The 27,377-nt window shown below is 50.6% G+C and overlaps 1 protein-coding gene across 1 annotated transcript; it reads left to right on the top strand.

Annotated features, from left to right (window-relative positions):
- The first annotated feature begins 1,292 nt into the window (after nucleotides 1–1,292).
- On the top strand, nucleotides 1,293–27,377 carry Ddx11 (DEAD/H-box helicase 11). The gene is given in 27 exon segments (XM_032901456.1): nucleotides 1,293–1,436; nucleotides 3,724–3,967; nucleotides 4,238–4,248; nucleotides 4,351–4,437; nucleotides 4,723–4,877; nucleotides 7,912–7,957; nucleotides 8,609–8,716; nucleotides 10,226–10,313; nucleotides 10,701–10,906; nucleotides 12,450–12,596; nucleotides 13,385–13,431; nucleotides 13,765–13,853; nucleotides 14,713–14,745; nucleotides 14,858–14,925; nucleotides 18,512–18,550; nucleotides 18,747–18,867; nucleotides 18,970–19,092; nucleotides 19,490–19,602; nucleotides 22,862–22,934; nucleotides 23,185–23,288; nucleotides 23,809–23,958; nucleotides 24,186–24,254; nucleotides 24,368–24,468; nucleotides 25,116–25,200; nucleotides 25,484–25,562; nucleotides 25,727–25,881; nucleotides 25,954–27,377. Coding segments are annotated over 27 exon segments (2,721 nt in total). The 3' UTR covers nucleotides 25,990–27,377.

The raw sequence follows: 27,377 nt of genomic DNA, 5'->3' as shown, positions 1-27,377 counted from the left end.
AACTGGAGTTAGAGACAGTTGTGAGCTGAGAAGTGGGTGTTAGGAATTGAACCTGGGTCCTCTGGAAGGGCAGCACGTTCCCTTAACTACTCAGCCATCTCTTCACCTCCTGTTGGTTACTTTTCTTTACCTTCTCTTTGTGTTTTAATGGTTTTCCAGTTGCATGGCTGTTTTTATTACTGCGTTTTCTTAGTTTGTTGTGTGGCCTTTTGTTGTTTTGTTTTGGTCAGTAATTTTATTAAGGATAAAGTGGGTCTTAGGGTTATTACTATTTGGACTTAGAACAGATGGGCCTGTCCAGTTACCTCCCAGGAAAAGAGGTGTGGATGAGAGTTTCCTCCAGATGGCAAAGAGGTGGTAGAGGAAAAGAGTTTCAGAAGAGGAAACAGGAATGAGACAGGCATGGAGCTGAGAGCCCTTGTCCCGACAGGGGAAGGGGAATGCTCTGCACGGCCTTAGTATTGGGAAGCCAGTCCAGTCAGAGATTAGTGGCTGTGAAAAGCATTCTTACAGTCTGCTGTCTGGAACCAAGCAGCTGTCTTTTAGTGGCGTTAGGGTGCCAGGGATCATAGCCCAAGGAGGCTCCAAATTCCTGGTAAACTTTCTACCATTGAGCCCCTGAAAGCCCTGTGTCCCAAGGTCAGAAAGAATAACCAGTAGATGGCGCTGCTCGTGTGGAAATAGAGGTTAGGATGAAGAAAAGCAGATGTGAGCTGTCTGATGGAGGAGGTATGGATGTGAATCAGTGCCTTCTGAACAGGTCTTGTTGGTCATTCTGTGCCATTTTCCATAGGTTTATAGGCCTTCATCGTAGGATCAGGTGAGGCAGCTTGGGCAGGCGATGCCCATTACAGAGGCCTTCGGGAACATTGCTGGAGGACTCCCACGTCCAAGGCAGCTTGATCCAAAGAGCACTGACCTTGGCAAGGCAGGCCTCTGCTTTTGAGGAGGAATTATTGGAAGGGCATCCAGTAGCAGAACAGGAGGTTCATCCTAAGGTCTTTCTGGGCTGGAGCCTACAAAACCAGTATCTGACCAGCATCACTTTATGGGTTGTGTGGTTCTGGTATAATCACGTGTGTGCAATGGACAGAGCATGGTGACTGCTTGCCAGAAAAATGTACAACCCAAAGGGAAACTGTGTGACTAGTGGGAAAAGTGCTTTGGACTCAGCAGATTCAGTCCACTTCGTGGCTCATGAGAAAAGTAATTCTCTCTCTCTCTCTCTCTCTCTCTCTCTCTCTCCTCCTCCTCCCCCCCCTCCCCCTCCCTCCCTCCCTCCCTCTAGGGCAATGGCTGAGGAAAGCCAGGAGATGGATGGCATCCATTTTCCGTTTCCCTTCCCCCCTTATCCTATCCAGAAAGACTTCATGGCAGAACTCTACAAGGTTTTGGAGGCTGGCAAGATTGGGATATTTGAGAGTCCAACTGGCACGGTGAGTGTGAGGGATGAGGGATGTGCGAGCGCCACTCAGACAGTTTGAGGCGGCCTTTCTCACCCTGACAGTTCACCTGTGTAGACATTGCCTTCCTCAAGAGGAAGCTGGGCACAGTCGTCATCAGGTTCTCTTTCTGCATAGTGGTCTCTTCCTCTGTTCAACCGCTAAATGCAGCCCCATGGAGAGAACAGGCTAAAGGCAGCTGAGACTTTCAAATTGCAGTGTAACCCACACCACCAATGGCTTTGTGATTTCTGTGGCTCACTGCTGCTTTGATGTTGAGGAACATCGAGAAAGCTTTGGCTTTTTCCCAGGTTCAGCACTGTTTCAGAGTGTAGGACCCAAGCTACTGAGTGCTGTTGGGAGCCAACCCCGAGTCTATCTTCCTTCCTCACCCAGACTGAGTGAGGGATGTATCTGAGGTGGATTGTTGGAACCAAACAGGGCTGTGGTTGCAGGTTCCCAGCTTCTTTCTCCAACTTTGGTGTATTACTGTGCACAGTGAGTACTGTAAGAACTTCCCCAAGGACGTACTATGTGAACTCACCCAAGGAGGTACTGTGCACAGTGAGTACTGTGTGAACTCACCCAAGGAGGTACTGTGCACAGTGAGTACTATGTGAACTTACCCAAGGAGGTACTGTGTACAGTGAGTACTATGTCAACTCCCCCAAGGAGGTACTGTACATAGTGAGTACTGTGTGAACTCACCCAAGGAGGTACTGTGTACAGTGAGTACTATGTGAACTCACCCAAGGAGGTACTGTGTACAGTGAGTACTATCTGAACTCACCCAAGGAGTTACTATGCACACTGAGTACTATGTGAACTCCCCCAAGGAGGTACTGTGCACAGTCAGTACTATGTGAACTCACCCGAGGAGGTACTGTGCACAGTGAGTGCTATGTCAACTCACCCAAGGACGTCGGGGCTGGAACTCACGCAGGCCAGGAGGCAGAGGCCATGGCTTGCTTCCCCTGGCTTGCTCATAGAACCAAAGACCACCAGCCCAGGGATGGCACCACCCACAAGGAGTCCTCCCCCCTTGATCACTAATTGAGAAAGTGCCTTACAGCTGGGTCTCATGGAGGCATTTCCTCAAGGGGGACTCCTTTCCCTGTGATAACTCAGCTTGTGTCAAGTTGGCATAGAACCAGGCAGTGCACTGTTCCATTTTTGCATATATACAAAAATATTTGCATTTACATATATGGGAATAAGCTTTGAGAGTCAGGTCAGAGTCCCAGAGCTCCTGAGATAAGCCACTGTCTCATCGAGGATTGCAGGTGAGGAGTTGTTTTACTTAGGGTCCTCCCAGTTGTTTACTTAGGGCAGGTGAGATCAGAACCCTGCTCTGGAGACTTTCAGCCACCCCTAAATGCAACAAACTCAGAAGGTTAAGAAGAGAGAGGGTTAGCTCTAAAGAGTCACATGAACCCAGATGTATCCTAGGCACAGCAGCCTGGGGGACTCCACAGTTTCCTCTGTAGTCCGTCTTCTGGTCTTCATGGTATAGAGTATTGCAGATTGCGTCCACAGCAGAAATCCAGCACTAACAGTTCTGGAGGTTCAGGTCTGGAGTCAACATTTTCATAGTTTTGGCTCTTCCTGAAGGCTATGTGAGTAGGCTGTCCGGCCCCTCCTGTTCTGGTAGATGCCATCTTCCTGCGTTTTTTTATGGTGCCTTTGTTTTCTGTGTGACTGCATCTGAATGACCCTTTTTTTATAAGGCTGCCAGTCCTTGTAAGAATGAGGACGCACCTAAGGGCCTCATGGTCAGTCAGACACTGGGGTTAGGAGCACAGGATAGGGCTGCCTGTCAGCGTGAACGGTACTATGGAACGGTGTTACCTCAGGCAGGAAGAGTGTTTTGGACAGTAGACATCGCCCACAGTAGCAACTCGTGTGACTGACTATGCGTGTTTGGGCTTTTGTTGCCCTAAAGCTTGGAGTCAGAGGTGGCCTTGGCAAGAATTTTGGATTCCATGCTTTATGTTAATGTATTTTTCCCGTCATTATTTAGATATTTTTGTAAGTTGAAAAAAACACTTAAATTCTTTTAGGACATGGAGCTATTTGGCCTAAGAGCAGCTAATTCCCCTTCTCGACCAAGCTTACCTCCCTTCCTTCCGTGTCTCTGGTGACCACTGATTCCTTTCCATTTTAGATGGTCTTGGAGCATCATCGTGTTCAGAACCAGGGTTTCTTTGATGGCCTTATTACATGGGGCATCATCTGGGAAGCTTTGCTTCTGGCCTGGTTTGAGGTCGTTTTCCTCCTGCAGGGAAAGTCCTTAAGTCTGATTTGTGGGGCCCTGTCCTGGCTCCGGGACTTTGAACAGAAGAAATTGCAAGCAGAGGCTGGTCTCCTCGCTCCTGCATCTGGCCCCCACAAGTAGTGGGAGGAACTCCTCCTGTCTTCCTCATCCTGCCAAGAACCCTCTGACACCCTGAGACCTGCTGGAGATCCTGACTGGGTCACTGAATTTGTGCAGAAGAAAGAAGAAAGGGACCTGGTGGGAGGCTGAGGTGAGATCTGAGGACTGAGAAGGGAGTGATCAGGAACAGGCTTCAATGATTATTTTCAATTTATTAAAAGACTTAGGATTTTTTTTCTTTTGGTGTTGCCTCTCAGTCCTTGGCTGACCTTGAGGTCATTGCTGTCTCTTTATGATGCAAGCCTTTTCCATTTTTCACTCGCCTGGGAAAGGACAGAGTTGAAGAATGGCTGTTACTGTATGCCTTGGAGGAAGAGAGGATGTAGCCCCACTGACCTGAGCAGTGGGGCCAGATTGGCAGAGAGAATGGAGGTGGTAGCACCCTGTGAGGGGCTCTCTCAGTAGATTTGTTACTGAGAAAGGCCTGGGGTGGCACTTCTGCAGGAGTCTCTTTCTGCTGTCCCTGTCCTCTAGGAGGAGCAGGTGAGGAGGAGGAAGCGAGAGGAGCGGCTGCAGGAGGTCTGCCAGGATAGAAGATGCAGGTTTCCTGCCAAGCGCTCGGTGAGCACGTGGAGGGCTGTGGGTTGTGGGCAGCTGCACACTGCCTGGGCCCGATGTGAGACACCCGATTGGCAGACCCCACTCTTGCTCCCATTGGCCACCATCTCCTCAAACAGTGGTTGGGGCTTTCAAGTGGTGGAGGATCTGAGTCAGGCAGTGGGGTTCATCCTCTGAGGAGAATGTGGTTCTCTGTTTTTGGTGGCAGCAGTGCTGGGCCCAGGTCTGTCACAGAGTCAGCTGGAGCTCCAGTGCGAGACTTCTCTCTGTGTCTTTGTTCCCACCCAGAGACAGGAGGAAGAGGAGATGGAGACTCTCCTGCGCCTCAGCAGGGAGATGCTTGCTGCAGACACAGCACCAGAGCAGCTGGGGCAGCTGGAGTGTGGGGAGGAGCATCTGGTTCTGGCAGAATATGAGAGTGATGAGGAGAGAGGAGGCAGCAGGTGAGACCTCGGATGTCAGTCTGCAGCCTCAGCCGGAGCACCCAGGAGACCGCCTGATAGCCGACTGCTTGTTTGTTCACCTTGGGCTTGTATTTAAGCGGTCATAAGTGCTGGTGACATCCACGGTTGACCCTTTTCTCTGTGACAGTCCTGTGTATGTGTTGAGTTAGTTTTCCCCGCTGTCGTCCAGTGGTGGAATCCTGGAGGCCATGGCTGGGTCAGGTGCTATGTCTTGGCCATTGCTGTGGGCTCATGAATGGGGGAGAGCTGGGCCTGGATGTAGTCCACCTGGTTCTGGATTCTGTGTTCTCCACCAGTAGGCGTAAGCATAACCGTCAGAGAGAGTTCCAGACTCACAGTTGACATCGTTTAGGGTTTCTGGTCCAGATGAGCCGAAAGCTCTTATTTTATGAGCTTCACTTGTGAGTGACCCAGGACACTCCGACAGGAGGGACTTATTCATGGCTGTACCACACAGCTCCTCTCGAGGCACTCTTTTCTCATTCCCACTTCAATTCTAGTAGGGAAAGTCTGGTGGCCCAGGTGCTGCAATCTGGAGTTTCATGTGCACAGTGACATAAATGTCAGTGTCAGGGTGAGTGAGACACAGGACTTTCATGGCCTTTAGGGGAGGAGAACAGACTTCTTCCCAGCTGGGATCCTGTTCAGGATATATCTGTGGGCACCCTGTTTAGCCAGTTGAGGTCAGCTGGGTATAGCCCTGTCCATGACCAGCGTACATTTCTAGGCTGGGAGATGGGCGGGACATAAGTGTACAGTTCAGTTTGAAACCAGTGTGTTTGCTTAGAGGAAAATGGAGTAGGATAGTAGTAGTGTGTAAAGTCACACCGAGGTAAGGCCTGCTGAGGCATGAGGGTTCTGATTAGGGTCCCATAAACTCACTGGGCTGGAAGTGGAGATTGTGTGTGCTTGAGGGAAGGCCCAAGTATCAGAGCAAAGAGAGGAAGAGACAGAAGACCTAAGGTTGGAGCAGGTACAGGTCTCTGAGGGCTGAGTAAATACTGGATGGATGTCAAAGTACAGCAGGATGCTGGGGGAGGGATTAATTCAGCCTGAGAGTGGTATGTTCCATATCCAGTACTAGAATGTCCTTAAAACATTAAGGTTTGTGGGTATTTGCATCTCTCCCTGGCCTTGGGGATCTTCAGCAAATATTGGCCCCCAAAGAGCAATGGCCCACGAGGGCAGTGGGAGCAGAGATGCCAGGTAGGGATGGGTTGGAAACCCCTTGAGTACATAGGGGGAAGAAGACACCTCGGGACAGCTGGAGAGAGGCAGGTCAACTTTACCTGTGGGTGATTCAAGCCTTCTATACTTTGGGGGTTGGGCGTTAGGTGGTAGAAGCATCGAGGATGGGCAAAGATCATTGGCTGAAGGCTTCGGGTACCAGAATGCCTCATTAGCATGGGGAAGCATTTCAGGAATCTCAGGTGCTTGCTGAATGGGCTGTTAACAGTAAAAGGGAAGGCATACCTGTACTCTTGACCAAGGTTACATGACATTCTGCACATGGAGTTTTTGAACTCCCCAGACAAGCTCAGAGAAGGGTAAGGGATCCTCCATATAGTATAGTATAAGTGTCTGTGATTCGCGGAAGAATGGTATCCTGGACTCAAATAGTATGTAAAAGCAGAGTGTTTTGTTCAGCAGCAGTCCAGCATGTTGGCATCTTCCATTACCAAGATGGAGACCCCCAAAGTGAACTCTCACCCCCATTTGTCTAGAGACATCCTAGAACCACTTTTGGGGGTGGAGGGAGGGACTGGAAACTGCTGCTGGGGGAGCCTGAAAACTGCTGCTGACCCATTGCCCTTGCTTGGCTCTGGCACGTGGTGGGTCAGCTTCTGGTGGTGTTGGCAGTTTCTGATTGGCTGCCCAAGGTCTGGGGTTTTTCCAGTAACTGGCTTGCTTGGACTTGCCCATTTCTTGGAAACAGATCTAGGCCTAGTCTCCTGAACTGCCAATTTGAAGCCTGTCATGGAGTCTTGGAAGTTTTGTTATTAACCAGGCTCTGATCGGCCCCTGAGGTAGTGCAGAAGTAAGAGCAGCCTGGTACTGGGCTTGTACACGTGGCTTGAGGCATAGTAGTTGGGTGTCACCTTAACAAATCGGCAGCTCTCCCGATCACATCCCAGGAGGACTAAGAAGGAGCAGCAGTGTCTCTTCCAGGATAGCCTAAGGAGGAGACCGACCACATAGAGGCAGAGGTAACAGAGAAAGAGTCTGCCAAGGGCCAGCAGTGGCTTAGTTGGCGGTCCTGGGGCAGGGGTGTTTGAGAGTGGCAGAAAGAACAACCCAAAGTCAAATTGTGGGGTAGAAGCTGACAGCCTTATGTTCTGTTGGAGACAGCTCTCTGAAGATCACCACATAGCTCAGTCAGATAGCTCAGCTCTGTCAGACCAGAGCTGGTGTGTGACAACCATCTGAAATGGAATCCAAAGCCTTCTGGTGTGTCTTAAGACAGCTACAGTGTACTCACTCTACAGTGTACTCACATACGTAAAATAAATAAAAATTAAAAAAAAAAAAAAAGAGAGAGAACTGCAAGTCTAGGGCTGGGGAGATGGCTCAGTGGTTAGCAGTGCTGAATACTTTTCCAAAGGTTCTGAGTTCAATTCCCAGCAACCACATGGCAGCTCTGAAGTGCCTGATGCCCTATTCTTGTGAGCAGATAGATGTACGTCCAGACAGTACCCATGTAGACAAAATACATAAAGAGGTCTTTAAAGAGAAAAGAACTCCAGGTCTTTTCCTTCTCTGTGTTTTCTAGGTTTCACAGAGTTGAGCAGCAGTGAAGGCAGCTAGAGAGCTTGTGTGGGGTGTCCTGAGGAGCAGGCTTGGCAGTTTCCTGGGTCGTGTCTGTGTTGTATTCAGAGCTTGCCCCTCAGCCCTGTTGACTTCTGAGGACAGGCCTGCCCTCCTGCTTGTCAGTGAGAGCCCAGAGCACATTTCAGTGCTTTTAGGTATTTAAGTGTGCTGTGTGGAGACTGACCTCCATCTTGGTGTCTCCTAGGGCGGATGAGGGTGAGGATGACTTGGAGGAAGAACATATAACCAAGGTAAGCTGCCCGAGTCTCTGATGGCCTCTAAGGGAGGCCTTGGAGGATCAGCCACACTGGGCCTAGGACACACAGGTTCCCCTCTCCAGGGGGAGGTGGGGAGGGCAAGGCAGGAGCAAGCATGTGTGGAGTCCTTATTCTTGGACGCTCATGGAGTGCAGTGAGCTGTGTGTGCCATGACACCTCTCCATGTTCAAAGTCCTGGTGTTGTCTGAGATGGACTTTTCTGTGCAGTGTGGATGTCCTTGTGCTCTGCTCTCCTGTCTTACTGTGCTGAGTTCGAGAGCAGCAGAATGTGCACCTCATGCTCCCCCTCTCCTTCCAGGGCCTGGGTACAGAAAAACCTTCCTCCCATGCTCTCCAGAGAGGTGAGGTCGTTGCCATATCAGGAATCAGCACTGTGGGGAAACCCACTTTCCCAGGGTCTCCTAGGTCTCCTAGCCTAGGACTTGAGTCTGAGTTTAAACTGTGGGAGACTTGGATCCTAGGTACTGCTGGGCCCCAGTTAGGTGTAACCTGACCTGAGCAGAGTCTTCGTCATCTCAGGAGTGTGCATTTGTGACTGCCCTGCTTCCTCCTGCAGGATCTCAGGCCAATGGTGCCTGCCAATTAGACTCCCCTCTTTGAATCCCTTTCCTTTCCTCTGGTCAGATTTATTACTGCAGTCGGACACACTCACAGCTGGCCCAGTTTGTGCGTGAGGTACAGAAGAGCCCTTTTGGCAAGGAGACGCGGCTAGTCTCCCTTGGGTCTCGGCAGGTAAGCAGAAGGAGGTGTTCTTGTCCAGACAGATGCCTCCTCCTGTGTCTTTTCTCTTGGCCTAGGCATAGACAGAGGTTGCTGAGGGCAAGGTGGGCCTGGGGGCAGCGCTCCTTGGTTGGCCAATTATACTTAACAAGTTGCAGGAGACACAGACTTGGCAGTGAGTCCGTCCTTTGTCCTTCAGCCAGCGCCATTTCTGTTCTTTATCTTTAAAGACGTCTGTCAGTGTTCAGTATCCAAGATGTTCAGCTGAGCTCAGAAATGCCTTGAGTGGGAGAAATCCTCTTCCTCAGGAACCAGTCCACCATTGCCTATCCAAGACCAGATGGTCAGTCCTGCCAACCTACTACAAGTAACGTTCTATACACTGAGCAGGCTGGAGTTAGGCAGATAATGTGTATGCACATAAACACTTATGAATATACATATATCAATGAAAGAGAGGCGGTGAATTGGAAAGATAGCAAGGAGCGTTTGGAGGGAATAAAGGGTAGGAGAAAAATGCAGTTTCAATCTCAAAAACAATCAGATAGGGAGAGAGAGAGAGAGAGAGAGAGAGAGAGAGAGAGAGAGAGAGAGAGAGAGAGAAATGCTGTACTACTGTGGCTTCCATTTCTCTCATCTAGGCCCAGAGATCACAACAAAGGACAGTAATTTTTTTTTCAATAAAGGGCAGAGGTTTTCTTAACAAAACAAAACAAAACAAAACAAAAAAAAAAACCCACTGCAAACTCACCCTTTGGTTGGGAAAGAAAGAGAATGTGAGCACATGAAACCCTTTCATATAGGTTGGTGTGGTGCTGCACACCTTTAATCCCTGCACATGGGATACGGAGGAAGAGGAAGTTTTTGAATTTGAGGCTCGACTGCTCTACACAGTGAGACGCTCTCTCAGAACAAATGACCACAATGCACACTAAAACCCCAAAACCAACTAAGGAACAAAACCCTAAAATACTGGTACAGAAACGGACTGTGAGGAAGCTTCCTTCAAACAGTATAAGCTTGGGCGGGAGCCATGGCCCAGTGGCAAAGAACACTGGCTGCTGTGCTCTTCCCGAGGACCCAGGTTCAATGTCTAGCATCTCCATGGCAGCTCACGGCCATCTGTCACCCTAGTTCCAGGGCATCGTACGCTTCCTTCTGGCTCCCCGTGCACGTCCCAGGCACGCACATGGTGCAGAGTTATACAAGCAGACAGAATGCCCACACACATAAAACCTAATCACCCCCGACTGATACGAAACACAGTGGGTTCTCATGCACGCAGAGAACAGGTTCAGTCTTGGAGTTGGTGGAGAGCTTTGTGTGGTGCAGCTTAGGCACAAACGAAAACTTCAGGAGGGCAGAAGAGCAGTTTAGTGGTCCGATTCTATGTTAATGGTCCATTCTGTAAGCAAGGGTCAAGATGAGGCAATCTTTAGAGTTGACTGAGGGTAAGCTTGGTAACAGAGGTTTCCCAATGTGAACGAAAGCCACTGCTTTCCCTCTTCTCCTGCCTTGTAGAGCCTTTGTGTGAATGAAGATGTGAAAAGCCTGGGTTCTGTGCACCTCATGAATGACCGCTGCGTGGACATGCAAAGACGCAAACACGGTAGGTACAGGACCTGTGTCGTGAGACGTTCCGGACAGCGTGTGAGTGGCAGAAGTGTGGTGGGGTCTACAACAGGGCCATGGCGTGAGGACTGTGTTAACCAGAAGGAATGGCTAAGCGGGCCCTGGCTTCTGCCTCAGGCCCCTCCTTGGGCACAAGTGTTGGTGCTTCCTGGGTCAGGGTCAGGGACCTGGCATAGACATGTTTGTGCCATCTCTTTTTGGAGAGCATAGAGGACAATTCCCATAGTATCCCGACGAGTCCACAGTAAGCAGGAATTTCCTACCCCGTGAACGTGTGTGGTTCCATATCATCGTTCCTACTCCTGACCCCAGACGTAGCTGAGCCCCTTCCTGTCCTTGCTCCCCTCCATCTGCACCACCACAGAAAAGATCAGAATTGGGGAAGACAAGGCAAAGAGAAGGAGACAGAAGATGCAGGCCTCCTGCCCCTTCTACAACCATGAGCAGATGGAGCTTCTCCGGGATGAGATTCTGCTGGAGGTGAAGGACATGGAGCAGCTCGTGGCCCTCGGGAAGGAGGCCCAGGCCTGCCCCTATTATGGAAGCCGCTTTGCCATCCCTGCAGCCCAGGTGAGCGAGCTGGGGAATGGGAAGTAGTCCATGTGCTGACACAAGGCTTTCCTCATCTCTCTTGTGTAGAGGACGATGTCCCTACCTGGGTTAGCATGACAAGTGCTTCACATCTCACCGCTATGGCACAAGGCCATCTTCTCCAGAGCAGAGAGATTGAGGAGGCCAGGGATCCCACATGGCCTGGGGAGAGGCCAGTTAGCATCATGGAGAGTTCAGCTGCGTAGGAATCTGAGAAGAGTGTTGTTCATCCTAAAGAACCACACTGAAGGGTGTTGGGTAGGAGCTGAGCCCAGAACTGGAAAATAACCAAATGCTTTTTCAGCTGAGGGCTGCTGGTGTATCCCTCTGACGGCTGCTGGCAGTCCTGTCCGGGTTGACCGCCTTGGCTTTGTACAGGAGAAATCTGCTTCTCTCTGACAGCAAGGCCAAGGCTGTCACTGCCCTCACAAGTCAGGTACTTTGTGCCTCTCCTGCTCCCTCCAAAGGGAGCTCTGAATGTCATCCAGGAGACTTAGTGGATTTCCCAAGAGCAGGTCCTGAGTAATCCTCCTGCTCAGGGGCGGTGCTCACACATGGATGTCCCTGCTGTATGTGGGTGTGCACAGACAGACTGAGGAGGCAGCCTTGTCTCCAGATGTCTGTCCGAAAGTGAGGTGGTGCTGTCCGAGATAGAAGACCTGAGCATGGTGTGTTCTCAGACATGTGGAAGCTGTTCTCACCTCATTTCCCTTTATAAACAGCCCACTGAAATAGTTCTGTTTCTACATGGGAGCACTGGGGCCCAGACAGATATTCTCTTCCCTCACTGTCGTAAAGGACGGTACCCACATTGGCACCTGGTTTTCCCGTTGTCCTTATCTTTGTGTGGGTGCATCAATGAGCCTGTCACAGGCTTCCCCTGCTGCCATCTCCAGTGGTGCCACCACTCCTGGCCTTTCCCCAATGGGATTGTGTCCCAGAAAGGCCCTTGATTTCAAGGAAAACACTTTTCACCCAACTGAGTGCTCTCCCTCACTTCCTTGTTGGAAAAATCTTCATGGCAGGACACCTACAAATCTGAATTTATACTCACCCCTCATTGACATGGTTTCTCAGATTCTGTTGGCTGATGAAAAACCAAGGGTCATTTACATGAGAATGTGCCAGAGCCACAGGGCTGAGTGAGTAGCTGAAGCCCCAGCACCAGAGGCTGGGGTTGCCTTCTGCTGCTTGGTGATTGATTCTCAGTGGGGTGAAGAACTTTGGAGTCTAAGGCAGTGCAGGAGAGCTCACCTCCAGGGACTCCAGCCCTCCCCTTTCCCAGTGATCAGCTCCAATTTGAGTTCCCATAGTTGACCCTCTCAGAAACCTTCTGAGCGGAGGGGGCTGTTGGAACTGGCGGAGTCCGGATTCCTATGGCATTGGGAGTCCCAGACTGCCTCCTGCAGGGTCTGAGCAAAAATTCAACAGTGCAGTGCCTGGGTAGTTTACTGCAGGATGCCTTCAGCTCTGGGAAGACAGGTTGCTACATGGCCTCTCCAACCATCACCTTTCCCTACAGCTGGTGGGTTTACCCAATGCTGCACTGACTCTAAAGCAACCCGGCAACTAGGGGATCAGGCTGCAAGGGCAGGTGGTCATGGACGAGGCTCACAACCTGATTGACACCATCACCAATATCCACAGCACAGAGGTCAATGGTTCCCAGGTGGGTCAGCCCCTCCTGTTTGGGGCAGAGTGACATTGGTCATCCCTTTAAATGCCTGGATCAGGGGGTGTTCTGGATGTGGGGCTTGGGAAGGGTGAACTGAACTGGAACTGTGTCCTTTCCTGTTCCTCGGTAAGAGTGAGGTTCTTGGATGCCAGCTTGCAAAGGGCTGGCTGCTTTGTCCTCAGCTCCTCCACCCAGTGCTGCTCAAAGTTGTCTGTTGGAAGGATGGGGCATCCAGGCCAGCAGGCTCACAGCAGTGCCTTTTATCCTTGTGGTACCACATTGCTCCAGGCCTCTGCAGGCTCCTGATTACCTTCCTGTGTATGTGGCAGCAAGCAGCTGTAAAGGGGTTCTGTGTGCCTCATGCTTTTCTCTTGGGGTAGGGGTTCCCTGCGTAATTTTGGGAACTTGGGGATTCTTGGAGGGCAAAGCTGTGTATCTTATACCCAAACTGCACAAACTGAGGTGAACCAGGATGTGACCACTGGCTTCTGACAAACCTATGTGATGTCACCCACCTTGAACTCAGTCCTGCAGTGTAAGCCATCTCCCAGCTCAGTTCTCATCTGAGCTTGAGGACCTTTGGCTTTGGACTCTTCCCTTACTCTCTCAGCTCTTGTCAGCCCCACGGCCTACCTGTGCATTTTTGCCTTTGTCTGTTGCTACCCAGATGCCCATCACCCTGATGGCCCCCATGTGTCCTGGGCTGGCATTTTCTAGATCGCTACAGAGGTTCTCTTAACCACATCCTGGAATTCCTTCGTGCTGTTCTGTTTTCTCCTTAGCTCTGCCAGGCCCATTCCCAGTTGCTCCAGTACATGGAAAGATACAGGTAAGAGACTTCCCAAGGCAAAAGGTCCCCCATGCTCAGCCTCTGTGGCTTCCACATTAGCCTCCTGGAGCACTAGTGGAGGTGACTGGTAGTGCCAGCGTCTTGGAAGAATGGGTTGAATTGGTCTGTCCTGGTGTGTGCCCTCCTCATCCTAGGCTTTCTGGGGGAGAGCAGCAGGTGCTGAGAACCCTGGTCCTAGGCAGCCTTTATGTGCTGGAGGGTTTGTGTACCTGAGCCCAGTGTGTCGGCCCCTGGCGGGAGAGAAAGGCCGTGCATCTGGTGCAGGGAGTTCCTGGAGGATGCCACAACCCTGCTCTGATGCTCATTCCTCAGGAAGCATGGTTTAAAGGCCAAGAACCTGATGTACATCAAGCAGATCCTGTACTTGCTGGACAAGTTTGTGGCTGTTTGGGAGGGAAGGTGCACCTCTTCCCCCCCCTCCCACCAGACCCCTAATCTGCCTATTGTGTTGGTCTTGGTCCTTGAATGCCAGTGAGGACTCTTGGGTGTTTTATGCCTTCAAGAGCTGTCTTGGTCATTCCTTATGGTGTCCTTGTGTCTGTCTGTCTTAGCTGAGATGTTTGACCTCAGCCTTTTCACTTTAAGAAACCCAAGGGTGCCAGTTATGATCATCATGCAGTGGGAAACAGACCTGATGTTTCATGGTCGTGTTACAACCACATGGTGTCCTAGGGGCCATGACACACTGGCAGAAGGAAGCCCAGGAGATTCAAACTTCGTTCACAGAGGGAAAACTAAGGCTGAAGCTGGGGTCTGCCTGTCGCTCAGGAGACTGGATGCAGGCTGTTGTCTCTAGCCTGCAGGTCAGGATTTTTTGTCCTCTTCCTAAAGGCAGGAAGGGACTCTTACACTATATGTCATCGGTTTGAAATTTTCTACAGCTATATTTTAGGAAGTCGGTGGAGGCTTTTGTAGCAAGATGTCGTCCTGTGTTAGGGTACTTTCCACTTCCTTCTGTGCCTGTGCCACAGTCAACGTCTTCTTCAGACCCTGGTGTTCCCTTGTCCTGCTCAGGGACAGTGGGAGACTACTCTGCTCCTGCCTCTTGCCTGGCCTTGGGTTCCACTTGAAGTGTGTGAGTCACACCCACAGCTCCCTGACAGGCTGGTTCTTAGTGTGTTGTTTGTACAAATGCCCCACACGGATGTCACTTGAAAATGAATGTTCCTGTAGCTATGACGCTTAGGGGAGTTATAGCTCAGAAGTGGGCAGAGCTGCCACCCCTGACCCATTGGCCTTTCCTCTGAGAGGTCTGTTAAGCAAAACCCAGTACACAGAGCCTGCCTCAGACAGGTGAGGAAGTGGCTGTCAAGGGTGGGAGGTGGTCTGAGCCCACAGGGCTTTACTCCAAGCCTGGAGCTGAGGCCTCACCAAGGTACAAAGGAGCATCTTTGTCTGCCCACAGGGTCTGAGCTGCAGAGCATCAACGACTTTCTCTTTCAGAGCCAGGTGGACAACATCAACCTCTTCAAGGTAAAGCTCTCTTGTGGTTCCGGCACCTTTGGGTTTCCTTAAGGCTCTGAAAGGAGAGGTAGGGGAGGAGGTCAGTTTTGTTCACTTGCCTGTCGTGTTCTGCCCTGTCACCTAATCAAGTAGACATAGAAGAAATAATATGTAAATCGTTGTCCTTGAGTGTTTAACATCAACGGATCTAAATTAGGACAGCAGCAGCCAAGTGGTTGTGCCAGGGCCTGTACACCACTCTGGGGTTCTGTGACCTAGGGTTGGTAAGAGAGGTTGGTCTTGGCATCCCTTGGAGTAAACACAACCTCTCCATCCCTACCCACCTCTGTTCTGCCAGACTTTCTCCAGGGTGACTGAGTGTGATGAGCAGGTGGGCGTGGCTAGGATTACAGTCCCCTGTGTACATACTGAGTGAGGTGGGAAGGTGGGCGTGGCTATGACTACAGTCCACTGTGTACTTACTGTGTGGCTAGGACTACAGGGGAGCAGGTGGGTGGGCGTGGCTAGGACTACAGTCCACAGTGTACTTACTGAGTGAGGTGGGAAGGTGGGCGTGGCTATGACTACAGTCCACTGTGTACTTACTGAGTGAGGAACAGGTGGGCGTGGCTATGACTACAGTCCACTGTGGACTTACTGTGTGAGGGGAGCAGGTGGGCGTGGCTAGGACTGCCCAGCCAGTCTTCCCAGTGGATCCTTGGGCAGGATGGCAGGCACAGACCTTTGCTTCTGTTAGCCTTTGAAAACTGGTGCTCCCACAGTTCAGTCGCTAGGACTCTAAACCACAACCTAGTGTCCCTTTGTCCTGAGCACTCTGCCAGCACAAACTGTGGACACTTAAGAACAGGAGAACTGCTGGGCTGTGGTGGTGCCCGCTTTCATTCCAGCACTCAGGAGTTGGAGGCAGGTGGATCTCTGTGTTTCAGGTCAGCCTGGTCTACAGCCAGGGCCACACAGAGAAACCCTGAAACATAAAGCAAAAGTACAGGAAAACAGGCTCAGATTAGCTGGTCTGGAGGGCGACTGGCCCAGGCTATCCGTGGGTGAACCAAGGTTGGCTGGATGGACCCCACCAGCTAGACCCAGTCTGGATCTTGTTCTCCATGCTTGCCTTCCAGTTTTCAAATCAGTGTTCCTTAAACTAATTCTGGTCATCGTCACTACTGTCATCCTGTTGGTCGTCTTTGGTACCTTTCTCCTCTTTTGTTCAGCTCTGAATAGTTGACATTCCCCATGGCTCTTGGTTACCACAGCTGTGAGCCTTGAGGAAGCCTTCTTTCTCCAGCGTGCCTCACACCTCTGCCTTTCCCTTTATAATGGCTGACTAAGGCATACTTCACCCGATGCCAGCCTGGGTTGCAATCTGTCTACTTCCCACAGACCTCATGATGCACTATGAGCTGGGGAGAGGCACCAACCTTTCCCTACTGAGCATGCAGGGAGGCTGCATCCCCACCTCCCCTGGGCCAGGCTCATCTCCTTTCTGCTCTGAAGTAAAGGACCAGACTTCGGTTTTCATTTTAGTTTTCTATTATTTTGTGTTTTGATGTTTAAGATAGGGTATTACTATCTAGCCCTGGCCATTCTGGAATTCAGACTATAGATCAGGCCGGCCTAGAACGGTTTTGAGGTTTTTTGTTTGTTTGTTTGTCTTTGTTTTTTTAAAGATTTGTCTTTTTAAAAAAAACATTTATTTATTTATTATGTATACATCATAGAGCTTTCTGCCTGCATGTATTCCTGCAGGTCAGAAAAGGGCACCAGATCTCATTATAGATGGTTGTGAGCCACCATGTGGTTGCTGGGATTTGAACTCAGGACCTCTGGAAGAGCAGACCTCTTAACCTCGGAGCCATCTCTCCAGCCCGAGATTTGTCTTTTTAATGTGTATGCCAGCACACATTTGCGTTTTGAATCGCCACGGTGCATGTCAGGCGAGAGGACAGTTTTCCCATGTTAGTCCCTGCTTTCTCTATCCTGTTGGAGATAGGGTCTCTTGGTTGTTTTCGCTGTTTGTGCCAGGCACGCTGGTTCACAGGCTTCTGGGCTGTTTCTCCTCTCTGCATCCCATTTCTCAGTATGAGCATTGTGGTTAGACACTCAGTGCTAACTGACTCTGGCTTTTGTGTGTTCTCTGAGCATTCCAGCTCAGGTGTCTGCTTGTGTGGCGAGCTTATGAGCTGTCTTCACTACCCTTGGCATTGATTTTAACTCACCTCTTCTTCAAGGCCCCGTCTGCATCTGTCACTTGGCAGTTAGTGCCTTGCTCTTTGTAATGTATTTGGAGGTTTTCCCTGCATGTATGTCTGAGCACCACATGTATGCATGCCTGGTACCCACGGAGGTCATGAGAAGGGAGATCTGCTGAACTGGAATTACAGATGGTTGTGAGCCAACCTTCCTGCCCTTCACATCTTGTCTTGAACTCCCTTAAGGTGACAAGAGAGTGGGAACGTCAATGGTGAGGCTATGCTTGTGAGGTCTCCTGTGGAACCCTGCATTCTTAGGGCCCCTAGAGTAGTGAGTACCTGCCTACTGCTCGACTCAGAAAGTAGACCAGTAAGATTGCTTGGGGTTGTGGGTCCGGGATCCACTCCGCCACAGGGCATGGCTGCTTGGGGAGGCAAACACAGAGAGTTTGACTGAGTTATTCCAAGTAGCTCTGGGCATGTGCTGGGATGTAGGGAAGCACCAAGAGACCACTCCAAAGTGGAAAAACACAGTCTAAGGTACAGGACAGCTGGAGCTGGTTCCAGTCTGCTGGTCTTCAATGAGGCCAGGGCCTTCTGGTTCTCAGGCTCTTGGACATCCAGGCCCTGCTAGGAGATGAGGAAGAGCTGAGAATGGAGGTGGGGGTCCATGGGCTGCATATAGCCAGAAGCAGAGGGAGAGAGCAGGATGGCGGAGAGCTCTGGCTGGGCCCACAGGGAGAGTTCTTAGCTTGACAGTTGGCAGGCTTGGTGGAGGCCCTTAGCTTGATAGAGGTTGTGTCTGGGAGCTCAGAGAGGCCTTCTACAGGAGATTAGCTAGCAGCTCTACAGGTAAAGGCCTTCAGACAGTCTGAATCATTAATGCCATGGTGGAAAGTGGATGTGTAAAACCATACCCCAATTCTTAGGGTCACCCTGAGAGTAAATACCTTCTGCGGGGGTCAGGAATATCTGGGAAGGGAGCTTATTACCTCTATGCCTAAAGGTACCTCATTAGCATAGAGATCTGTGTCTTGAGCCTAAGTGACCACAGGTCATGCACAACTCTTTTCCTTGGCCTGAGGCATTGGGGCTACATGTGGAGGGATTGGGGCATCGCCCTTATGTGACTGATGGCCACATATCTATGGGGGGCTTCAGCTAATTGCAGGGGTCTGGCGCCTGGGAGCAGGCAAAGCTCCTGTTGTCCCTTCAGGGTCTCCGGGGCTTCAGCGCCTTTAGCTCAACCAAGGACCAGGCTGCCTCTCATGGTCCACTGCCTCTCCCTTTTTACATGGCTTTGGGTTCCTCTGAGGGGGTAATGAGCCCTATCCCTTCAATGGCCGTCTCTAGAGTTTAGCCCACAGTTTGCTTCCTTCTCACAATGGCCCATGTTCCTTCTGCAGGTTCAGCGGTACCTGGAGAAGAGCATGCTCAGCAGGAAGGTACCTTTCCCATTGTTTGGCCAGGAGCCTGAGTGCCCCTGCCTGCTTACTCTGTTGCCTGAGGATTCTAGCTTCTGATTCCACTGTCCATAGGGTGGGGTGACTCCCGGCCTGGGAGGAAATGGGTGCCGGCTGGTTGGGGAGTCTTATTCAGAGTTCCTCCTCATTTTTGTCTGTCCTCTTGTTCCCAACACAGCTCTTTGGCTTCACAGAATGCTTTGGAGTTGTTCTTCCATCCGTCTCAGACTCTGAGGAGAACCGAGGTCTGGGTGGCTTCCAGCAGTTCCTGAAGAGCCTGCAGTCAGGGCCTCCTAAGGGTGAGCTAGGATGGTGAGCCATGAGAGCCAGACACAGGCCCTGTGAGAGACATGGACTCCATATAAGGAAGGCCTTCTTTCCCCTCCTGCCCTCTTCTGCAGACTCCCTGGAGGAGGGCCAGGCTGTAGCCCTGCGGCCTGCCTCCCCACTGATGCACATTGAGGCCTTTTTAGAAGCTCTCACCACAGCCAACCAGGATGGCAGGGTGATCGTGAACCGCCAAGGTAATCCACTGCTTGTAACCAAGGGGCCTAGCTTGGAAGCACTCTGTCATGCTGCCTGGTTCTGTGTGTGAAGGAACCATATGCCTCCTAGGCTGGAGCCACCAGTAGACCTGGGGACTGGGTTTCAGAGGTGCTGAATTATCTCAGACAAGGTCCCTACAGAACCTAGAGACTCGCGGTTGTGGTTAGATGGGGCTGGACCTTATCTGTGTCCTGTTGTCCAAGGGTTATGGGACACTGGCCAGACTATCTTTGCCCCTGAGTTCCCAGAGTCTGTGGTACCAAGGGCAGGAGAAATGCTTTCTTTTTAAAGGGAGAGCGGAGCTCACTGCCCTCCATAGATCATCTGGGTTTCTTCTGCGTAGTCAGCTCTGTCCCTTTGCCATTTGTCTTTCAGGCAGTGTTGGTCAGAGCAGCCTTAAGTTCTTACTCTTGAATCCAGCTGTGCACTTTGCCCAGGTGGTGAAGGAATGCCGAGCCCTGGTCATTGCTGGTGGCACCATGCAGCCGGTAAGGTACCCGGGAAGGACACATCAGCCTCTCCTCTCTGTCCTTGGGCCCCTAAGCACAAATGGGCCAGCACATACAGGCTTAGCAACGCCTACTAGGGACCACTACCATTTCACTGCCCTTGCCTTTTAGGCTGGTGGGGTGGCAGCCCTGTGTCTCTTGTATGTCTGCAGCCCCTGGAGTTGGCTTCTCTCTCTGAGAAAAAGCCCTTCTGTAGTCCAGACTCTCATGGAGTTGCTATTCTCTCATTCCCTCCTTGTGCCAGCATCTCCTGGAAAGTCATTGCCTGTATGGTTTTGAAAAGTTAGTTTTATTTCATAGACATCAAAGACAAGCTTTACTACAGAATTGGGGAAACCAAAGGGTCGTGCTGGTGTCTGTAACTTCCGTGGATATGTGTGTGTACTCTTTAAACCACACTTCTACATTATTGGTATAGTTTGCTGTTTCTCTCTGTACACGATGTTACTATTTACTCTTGTCAGCAAATGTTTATTCTAGCATACTCCTCAGTGCTGCATTTAAATGTGACATGTCTCACATGCCACCAAGGTGCCGCTCACCCCAATCCTGCTTTGTGTAGTGGGATACTACACTCTTTTCCCATTGTCTCCAGTTTTCTCAGTTCTGTGATCCAGGGTTGTTCCTTGTTCCATCCTGAGAGCCCTCTATAGTGTAGACTGTTGGACTATTACAGTTGGATTCCAGCCTTGGTTGCCTGCTAGAATGGAGGCTAGAACTTTCTTAAGACTTTGCTGGGGTTAGGGATTTAGCTCAGTGGTAGAGCACTTGCCTAGCAAGCACAAGGCCCTGGGTTCGGTCCTCAGCTCTGAAAAAAAAAAGGACTTTTCTATTGTGTTCCCTGTGTTACAGCTAATGGCCCTCAAAACCAGGTACGTGCCAGGCACATACTCTACAGTCAAGGCACATTCTAAGCCCGTGTAGAAGCTGGTTTAGTTTTTGGTTTGGCTTTGTGTGTATTCATTTGGTGTTAACACTGTGCGTGGCCATTATTGTTCTGTTTGCTGGTTTTTGAGATGGGAATCTCTCTACTATGTAGTGTGTGTGTGTGTGTGTGTGTGTGTGTGTCTGTCTGTCTGTCTGTCTGTCTGTCTGCCTGTCTGTCTGTCCTTGCTGTCCTAGAATTCCCTGTGTTGATCAGGCTGCCCTCAAACTCACAGGAGAATCATCTGCCTCTGCCTCTCAAGTGCTGAGATAAAGGTATCCACCACCATGTCCAGCTCTTACTGTGTAGTCTTAATGAGCTGTCTTGCCTGGCTTTTCAGACTCTTGAGTCAGCACGTGGGTGCTAGGAGCCAAACCCAGGTCCTCTGCCAAAGCAATGAAGGTTCTTAACCATGGGGTCATCTGTGCAGGCCTCAAGTTTTTATTAAAGATTTTGTATATGTGTATACGTTGAGGATATCCTCCTAGGATTTCACTCTCCTTCCTATTTCCCAGCTTTCCCTCCCACTGTTCCCGCCGACAATGGCATCACTGTATCATCTGTGTGTGATGGGGTCCTGTAAAGCATCTAGGGCTGCAGCTAGTTAATTCACGTAATGTGATCTTCCTGAGTTGCCTCCCTGCCTCAGCCTCCCGAGACAGGCTTCTCGGTGTAGCCCTGGCTGTCCTGAAACTTGCTCTGTAGACCAGGCTAGCCTTGTACTCAAGAAACCCATCTGCCTCTGCCTCCCAAGTGCTGGGATTAAAGGCATGTGTCATCACTGCCCAGTAAAACAAAACCTGTCTTGTAGACCACATTTTCTGTGTCCAAACCTCTGTTGATGGGTATCTTGTTTGGTGTTTAGTGCAGCAGTGAGCATGGTGTGGAATCCCTCTGTGGGTTTTTGGAGTCCTTTGGCTCCATATTCTGGAGTAGTAGAGCTGGAGAGTAGTGCTGTTAGGTCTCAGAATCCTGGGACAAATGGTTAAGTGAGGCGCCTTTTAACCCATCAAAGTGATAGCAGCTCTTCCAGGATCCTTTAGAACCTGTGGCTCCTCCCAGCATTCCACCCTGCTACCTCCCCTAAAACCCTTCTTCCAGCAGCTAGGCTTCCTTTTCCTTTCCCAGCTTGAATCCTGTACAGTGCACCATCTCGTCCCCTGCTCCTCTCTTGCTGTCCCTCCAGGCTCTGCTCTCCTGGTCTCTTAGTCAGCTGGTCACCTTCAGCCTGAACTCCTCCAGACTCTGCCTGTTTTCTCCCTGTAGCTATCGTAGAAATCCCCGCACTGTAGGACTCGGCATGTCCTCTTCCTCTTATTTCATTGTTTATTCAGCTGTGCATACGAAAGATCCACTTTCAGTGTGTTTTGTTTGCAGGAAGCTGTGCACTGACTCCCACGGTGGCTAGGCCACCTTACATTCCCATCAGCCGTGTCGCAGGCCTGTTGTCCACATCCTCGCCAGATTTCTTTGTTCACTTTTCTTGCCATTTAAAAAATATTTGTGTTGCTTGAGAATTTTATCTGCTGTGTTTGAACATATTCGCCTCCCCATCAGCTCTGCTCCCCATCAAGGCCGTGCTGTGCTGCCCAGTCAGTCTTGGTAGTGCGTTCTGTCTGCCTCTGTGTCATCAACTTACTAGGGGTTCACATCATTAAAGAAAACAGGCCTTCCCCCTTGCAGCAGTTGTTAGGCTAGTAGTTCCTCGGTTAGTGCTGGGATTTTGTCCCCACAACCCTACCTCCATGCTGGGGTTCTGCCTGCCTTGCGTTTGCTCGGGATCCCATCTGTCACAGTCACCTGCCCTGGTGTGACCTGAGACATTTCCTTCCACCCGTGGCTCTCATAATCCATCTTCCCCTCTTCCTGAAGGTCCCGGAGCCTTGACAGTCATTCTGTTGGGATAAGGCAGGAATCTTAGCATAGTTTTGACTTTCATTTCTCTGGTGGCGAGTAAGGGTGAGCATTTCTTCACACGTTTATTGGCCGTTTCTTTTTCCTGTGTTGAGAACTGTTCGTTTTGTTACTGTGTTTCCTGACTGCGATGTTTGATTAGTTTCATTTTTCGAACATGTGTTGTAGGTCGTGGTCCCTATTGTTGATGTGAATGTATATCCTGGTGCTTCCCTTGCTGCTCTCTCTTAAGTTTTCTGGGGACACTGGATAGCAGTTGTTTTCTTTTGCCTTGGATCATTGGCTGCTCCTCCTTTCCTGTGCCTGGACTTGCCTCCTAGCCCAGCCTTCTCTTGCATTCACTGCAAGAGCACACAACCCCAGGCTCTGAGGTCACAAGGCCTGATGTCATTGCTGCAGGTGTCTGACTTTCGGGAGCAGCTGCTGGCATGTTCTGGGGTAGAAGCTTCGAGAGTGGTTGAGTTCTCCTGTGGTAAGCAACTGTGTGGAGGGCAGAATGGGCAAAGGCAGAGGACTCCACTGGCTGGCACCTTAGTGGGCTTGCTTACCACCACACTTCCTCAGATTCAGGCTCTGCGCTCCGCTCACCACATTGTTCACACTGCTCTGTCAGTGCAGAGAGGAGCTAAGTGCATTTCAAAGTTTAGCTCCTAGATGGAAAAATGATTTGAGAAACTGCCCTACCCAGACACTAGTTTTCAGCCTTCCTTTGGTATCACCAGGTCACGTGATCCCTCCAGACAACATCTTGCCCCTTATCATATGCAGTGGGCCCTCTAACCAACAGCTGGAATTCACCTACCAGAGAAGAGAGCTGCCTCAGATGGTTAGTGCCAGCCCCCCCCCTGTCCTCGCTGGCCTGTGACCAGGCATCGGTAACTACCAGTGTTGGCATGGAGACGGATGGTCTGCCTTCCTCACCATACGTTTCTTAATACTTTCTAAAGAGCTCCTGTCATCCCGTGAGGATGCAGGGCAGAAGGCTGGCCAGTTTGGGGTTCTTGTTCCTTGTCTCTATCCTGGGAAGGGTGAATTTCTAGGTCACAACTCCTGTGGCCTCTCAGTGCCGGTTTGTTCTGGTTGGTATTCTCCATGAAACAGGGACATAGGGAGATTTACCAAGAGTCTGGTTTGTCATCTCTGGGGTACCAGTGATGGGATATGGCATAAATGCACGAAGTCACCCCAAGCCCCAGTTGAGGACTTCTCTTAAAAGTAGCGAACACATTGCATGATACCAAAGGGGAGCTGCTCAGTTTCCATCCTGTGTGGCTGTGGCTGTGGCTGTGGCTGTGGCTGTGACTGTGGGCCCTGCTCTAGGCTGGCTCTTTGTCTGCTTTTTGCAGATGGAGGAGACGGGCCGCATTCTCTGTAACTTGTGCAATGTGGTCCCTGGAGGGATGGTGTGCTTCCTTCCTTCCTACGAGTACCTGCGCCAGGTACATGCTCACTGGGACAAGACTGGCCTGCTGGCACGTTTGTCTGTCAGGAAAAAGGTGAGTGCCCCTTAGCCTGTCTACAAGGATATTGCTACTTGTAGCTCTTCCGAGGGGTCCTCAACCTTGTTAACTTGGTATCTACCAAGTCGAGGCCTGGCACACAGACCACAGGGCTTTGCTGTAGCCTGACTACATGATCCATCCACATGCTTCAAAACCCAGACTGGGCTCAAGAATCAGTCTTTTGAAGCCTTTTGCTGGGAGGCCTCATCTTCTACCCTCAGATCTTTCAAGAGCCCAAGAGAGCGAGCCAGGTGGAGCAGGTGCTGACGGCGTATTCCAAGTGCATTGCGGTGAGAGACGGAAGTGAGGCTGCGTCCAGAGACCACCTGTGCCTGGCAGCTGGGAACAGTTGTGTGGGTCCCAGGCTTGGCTCAGGAATCCTGGTGTGATTCTGTCCTGACAGAGCTGCAGTCACTCAGAAGGCCATCTGACAGGGGCCCTACTCCTCTCTGTGGTTGGAGGGAAGATGAGTGAAGGGATCAACTTCTCTGACGACCTGGGCCGGTAGGTGTGTCCCCTTGTCTGCCGGGGCTGGGAACGCTGGGCCCTAATTGCTAAGGCATACCATGGGGTCAGTACCCACATGACCTGCTTGGGGGCTGCAGGCTGTGGGTGGATTATTTGAAATCACTGTCCATCTGGCTGTTTAGACCAGAGAAGAAGGCAGCCATGACTTGCTTAGGATCCTGGTCTGCCTGGCTTGGATCTCTGAGCTAAAACAACCTTTCCAAGTGGTACCTCCATGGGAAGAACAAGAGGGCCGTAAAAGTGGTAGGAGGGATGGGACATGGCTTAGTGAGTGAGGATGCATGCCCAGAAGGTAAGAGGACACAACAACAGATCTCCACACACACACATCAAAGCCTGCATGGCTGTGTTTACCAGTAAGCACTGTGTGTCAAAGGCGACAGGCCCTGGGTAGTTCTGCCCATGAATCCTAGCATCCTGTGAGCTTCAGATTTACTGGAAAACCATGTCCTAGAGAATAGTGTGAAGAGTGTCAGATGACATCTATCATCCTCTGGCCTCCACACGCATGTGTACAGCACACACCATACAGGCCCATGAAATCACACAAAACTCGTTCCACCTATCAGTTGATGCAGTGTCCGTGGTAGCTACATGCTGACTTGATGACTTATGCCATACAGGTGTGTGGTGATGGTGGGGATGCCGTACCCCAACATTAAGTCTCCAGAGCTACAAGAGAAGATGGCCTACTTGGATCAGACCCTTGTGAGTACCTGAAGTGTTTGAGAGGGGGAAAGGGAGGAAGTGGTGCCACCCACACCCTGGGACTGGATGACAAGGCATTGCAGCCCGACCTCCCATTGCACAAATGACTGCTGTCTTCCCTAGAGGTTTGGAGTACACCTCTAACCCATTGATCTTCTCTGTGGCATGAACTATACCACAAGCTGTTGACTCAGACTCGTGAAACCTGAGTTTGCTCCAAAGCCTGCACTACACTGCAAGCAAAGGTAAGATTCTGAGCTTCCCTCTTCTGTTTTCTTCTCAGCCTAGGACACATGGTCAGCCCCCGCCAGGGACGGTATTGATAGAGAATCTGTGTATGAAGGCTATAAACCAATCCATAGGTAAGTGTGGGGCAGCTGCTGGGGGCAGATGGTTTGAGGCAGGAGGGTTGTTACTATGTACACTATTGTCCATCTGAGTGGTCAGGGAAGGAGAAGACCCCAGTGCACATGCAGTATTGGTAGGTGAATTGAGCTCAAGGGTCCTGACTTACACATCTACCCAGGCAGGGCCATCAGGCACCAGAGGGACTTTGCCAGCATTGTGCTCCTGGATCACCGGTATGCCCGGCCTTCCATCCTGGCCAAGTTGCCCGCCTGGATACGAGACCGAGTGGAAGTCAAAGCCACCTTTGGGCCTGCTTTTGCTGCTATGCGGAAGGTTAGGATTTCTCCTCTGCCCCAGGTCTTCTTGGATGGAAATGGGGCTTCTCACACCTTTTTCTCTCTGCAGTTCCATCGAGAAAAGTCACACCCATGTCTGGGGTAAGCTTCTGTTTATTTTCTGTGCTTGACCTGGCCTTCGTATATGGCCTAAGAAGGTGCAAACCATATGCAGACTGCTGTGTGCACCAGCCTTCAGAGGCCGTGCCCTCCAGCGTTTGGACTCACATAGAGAAGCCACAAGGACAGAGCCAGAACATCCTGAAGACACCACGTTCCCGGAGACAAGAGTCTCACTGTAGCACCTGGCTCAGGTTCAGCTCTCTGCCTTTTCTGAGGTGAGGCCCGCCTGCCTCTGACCCATGCCATGTAAGCTTTCCTTGGCCTTGGACTCCCATCTCAGACACAGATGTCCTGTTTCAAGCTTTATTGCCTGGCCCAAAATTGTACACACATCATCTGTCCAGAAGAGAATTTGAGAAAACAATGGGGACATACTTAATATTGAAAGAGCTGACATAAACTGATTTTTCTGAAGGACCTTCACAAAGACTTGGACCCTGGTCATATACTTCTCTATACCCCATAAAGGAAGAAGCATTGATCCTGTCCACAGCTCCTCAGGCCTCTGTGCTCAGAACAACATTCCCCTGAAGACATGTCATGGGGCAAAAGGGTCTCCATGTTTTTCATTTTCTTCTGTTGTTCCCTGAACATGAACAGCTCCTTCATGTTCAGCAGTGGCTGTCCCTTATATGATCTTCGGCAAACTCAGGAGCCATATGCCCTTGGCATTTAGGCAACACCCTGGGCTGCAAACTGAGAGGAGCCAAGAGGAGGCAGAGGAGAGAGTGCAGGCTTGTCTTTCAACGGTGCTTGTACCGCTTGCAGCTCAAAGGGGTTCGATCCTTGAATCCTCCCCAGATTGAAGTGGTAAGGCCCTCACACCTGGGGGATGTTTTGAGACAGACAGACCTTCACAGGGAGACACATTAAGATTTTGTCACTAGCGCAGGACTTTAGCATGCACTGAAGTGCAGCTAGAAATCCAAGTTCTAAAAGGACCCAGAGAATGACAGCCTCTGTAAACCTTGAAGGATTGTCACTGGGAATCTACTCATCTGTTACCTGCTTTCTGAAATGGCAATGTTCCCAGGGTCATATCATAGGAATATCATCCAGGTATCATGCCCAATTAAAACATCGATTGAACTTTATGATCAAGTATGAGAATTTTCCTAAATGCAATTGATATCATGATAATAGATATTTGTCTAGGGACAGCGTGCAGTGTGAGCTATGTAAAAGCATTGGGGAGATGCGGTGGGAGGAATAACTGATCCAGGTCATCAAAGGCGGCAGCAGGTTGCAGAATGAAGAGACCCAGAGACCTCATTTGTTGTGTGACTTCCATCAAGCCACTTAGAGACCTCTACACCTTAATGTGTTATTCACTTATTAAAATGTTTGTTCCATTTGCCTTATAACCTGAAA

This window comes from Rattus rattus, chromosome 4 (assembly GCF_011064425.1).
Source record: "Rattus rattus isolate New Zealand chromosome 4, Rrattus_CSIRO_v1, whole genome shotgun sequence".
NCBI lineage: Eukaryota > Metazoa > Chordata > Mammalia > Rodentia > Muridae > Rattus > Rattus rattus.
The sequence above is the reverse complement of the archived record's forward strand: the minus strand, read 5'-3'. Positions and strand labels throughout refer to the sequence as shown.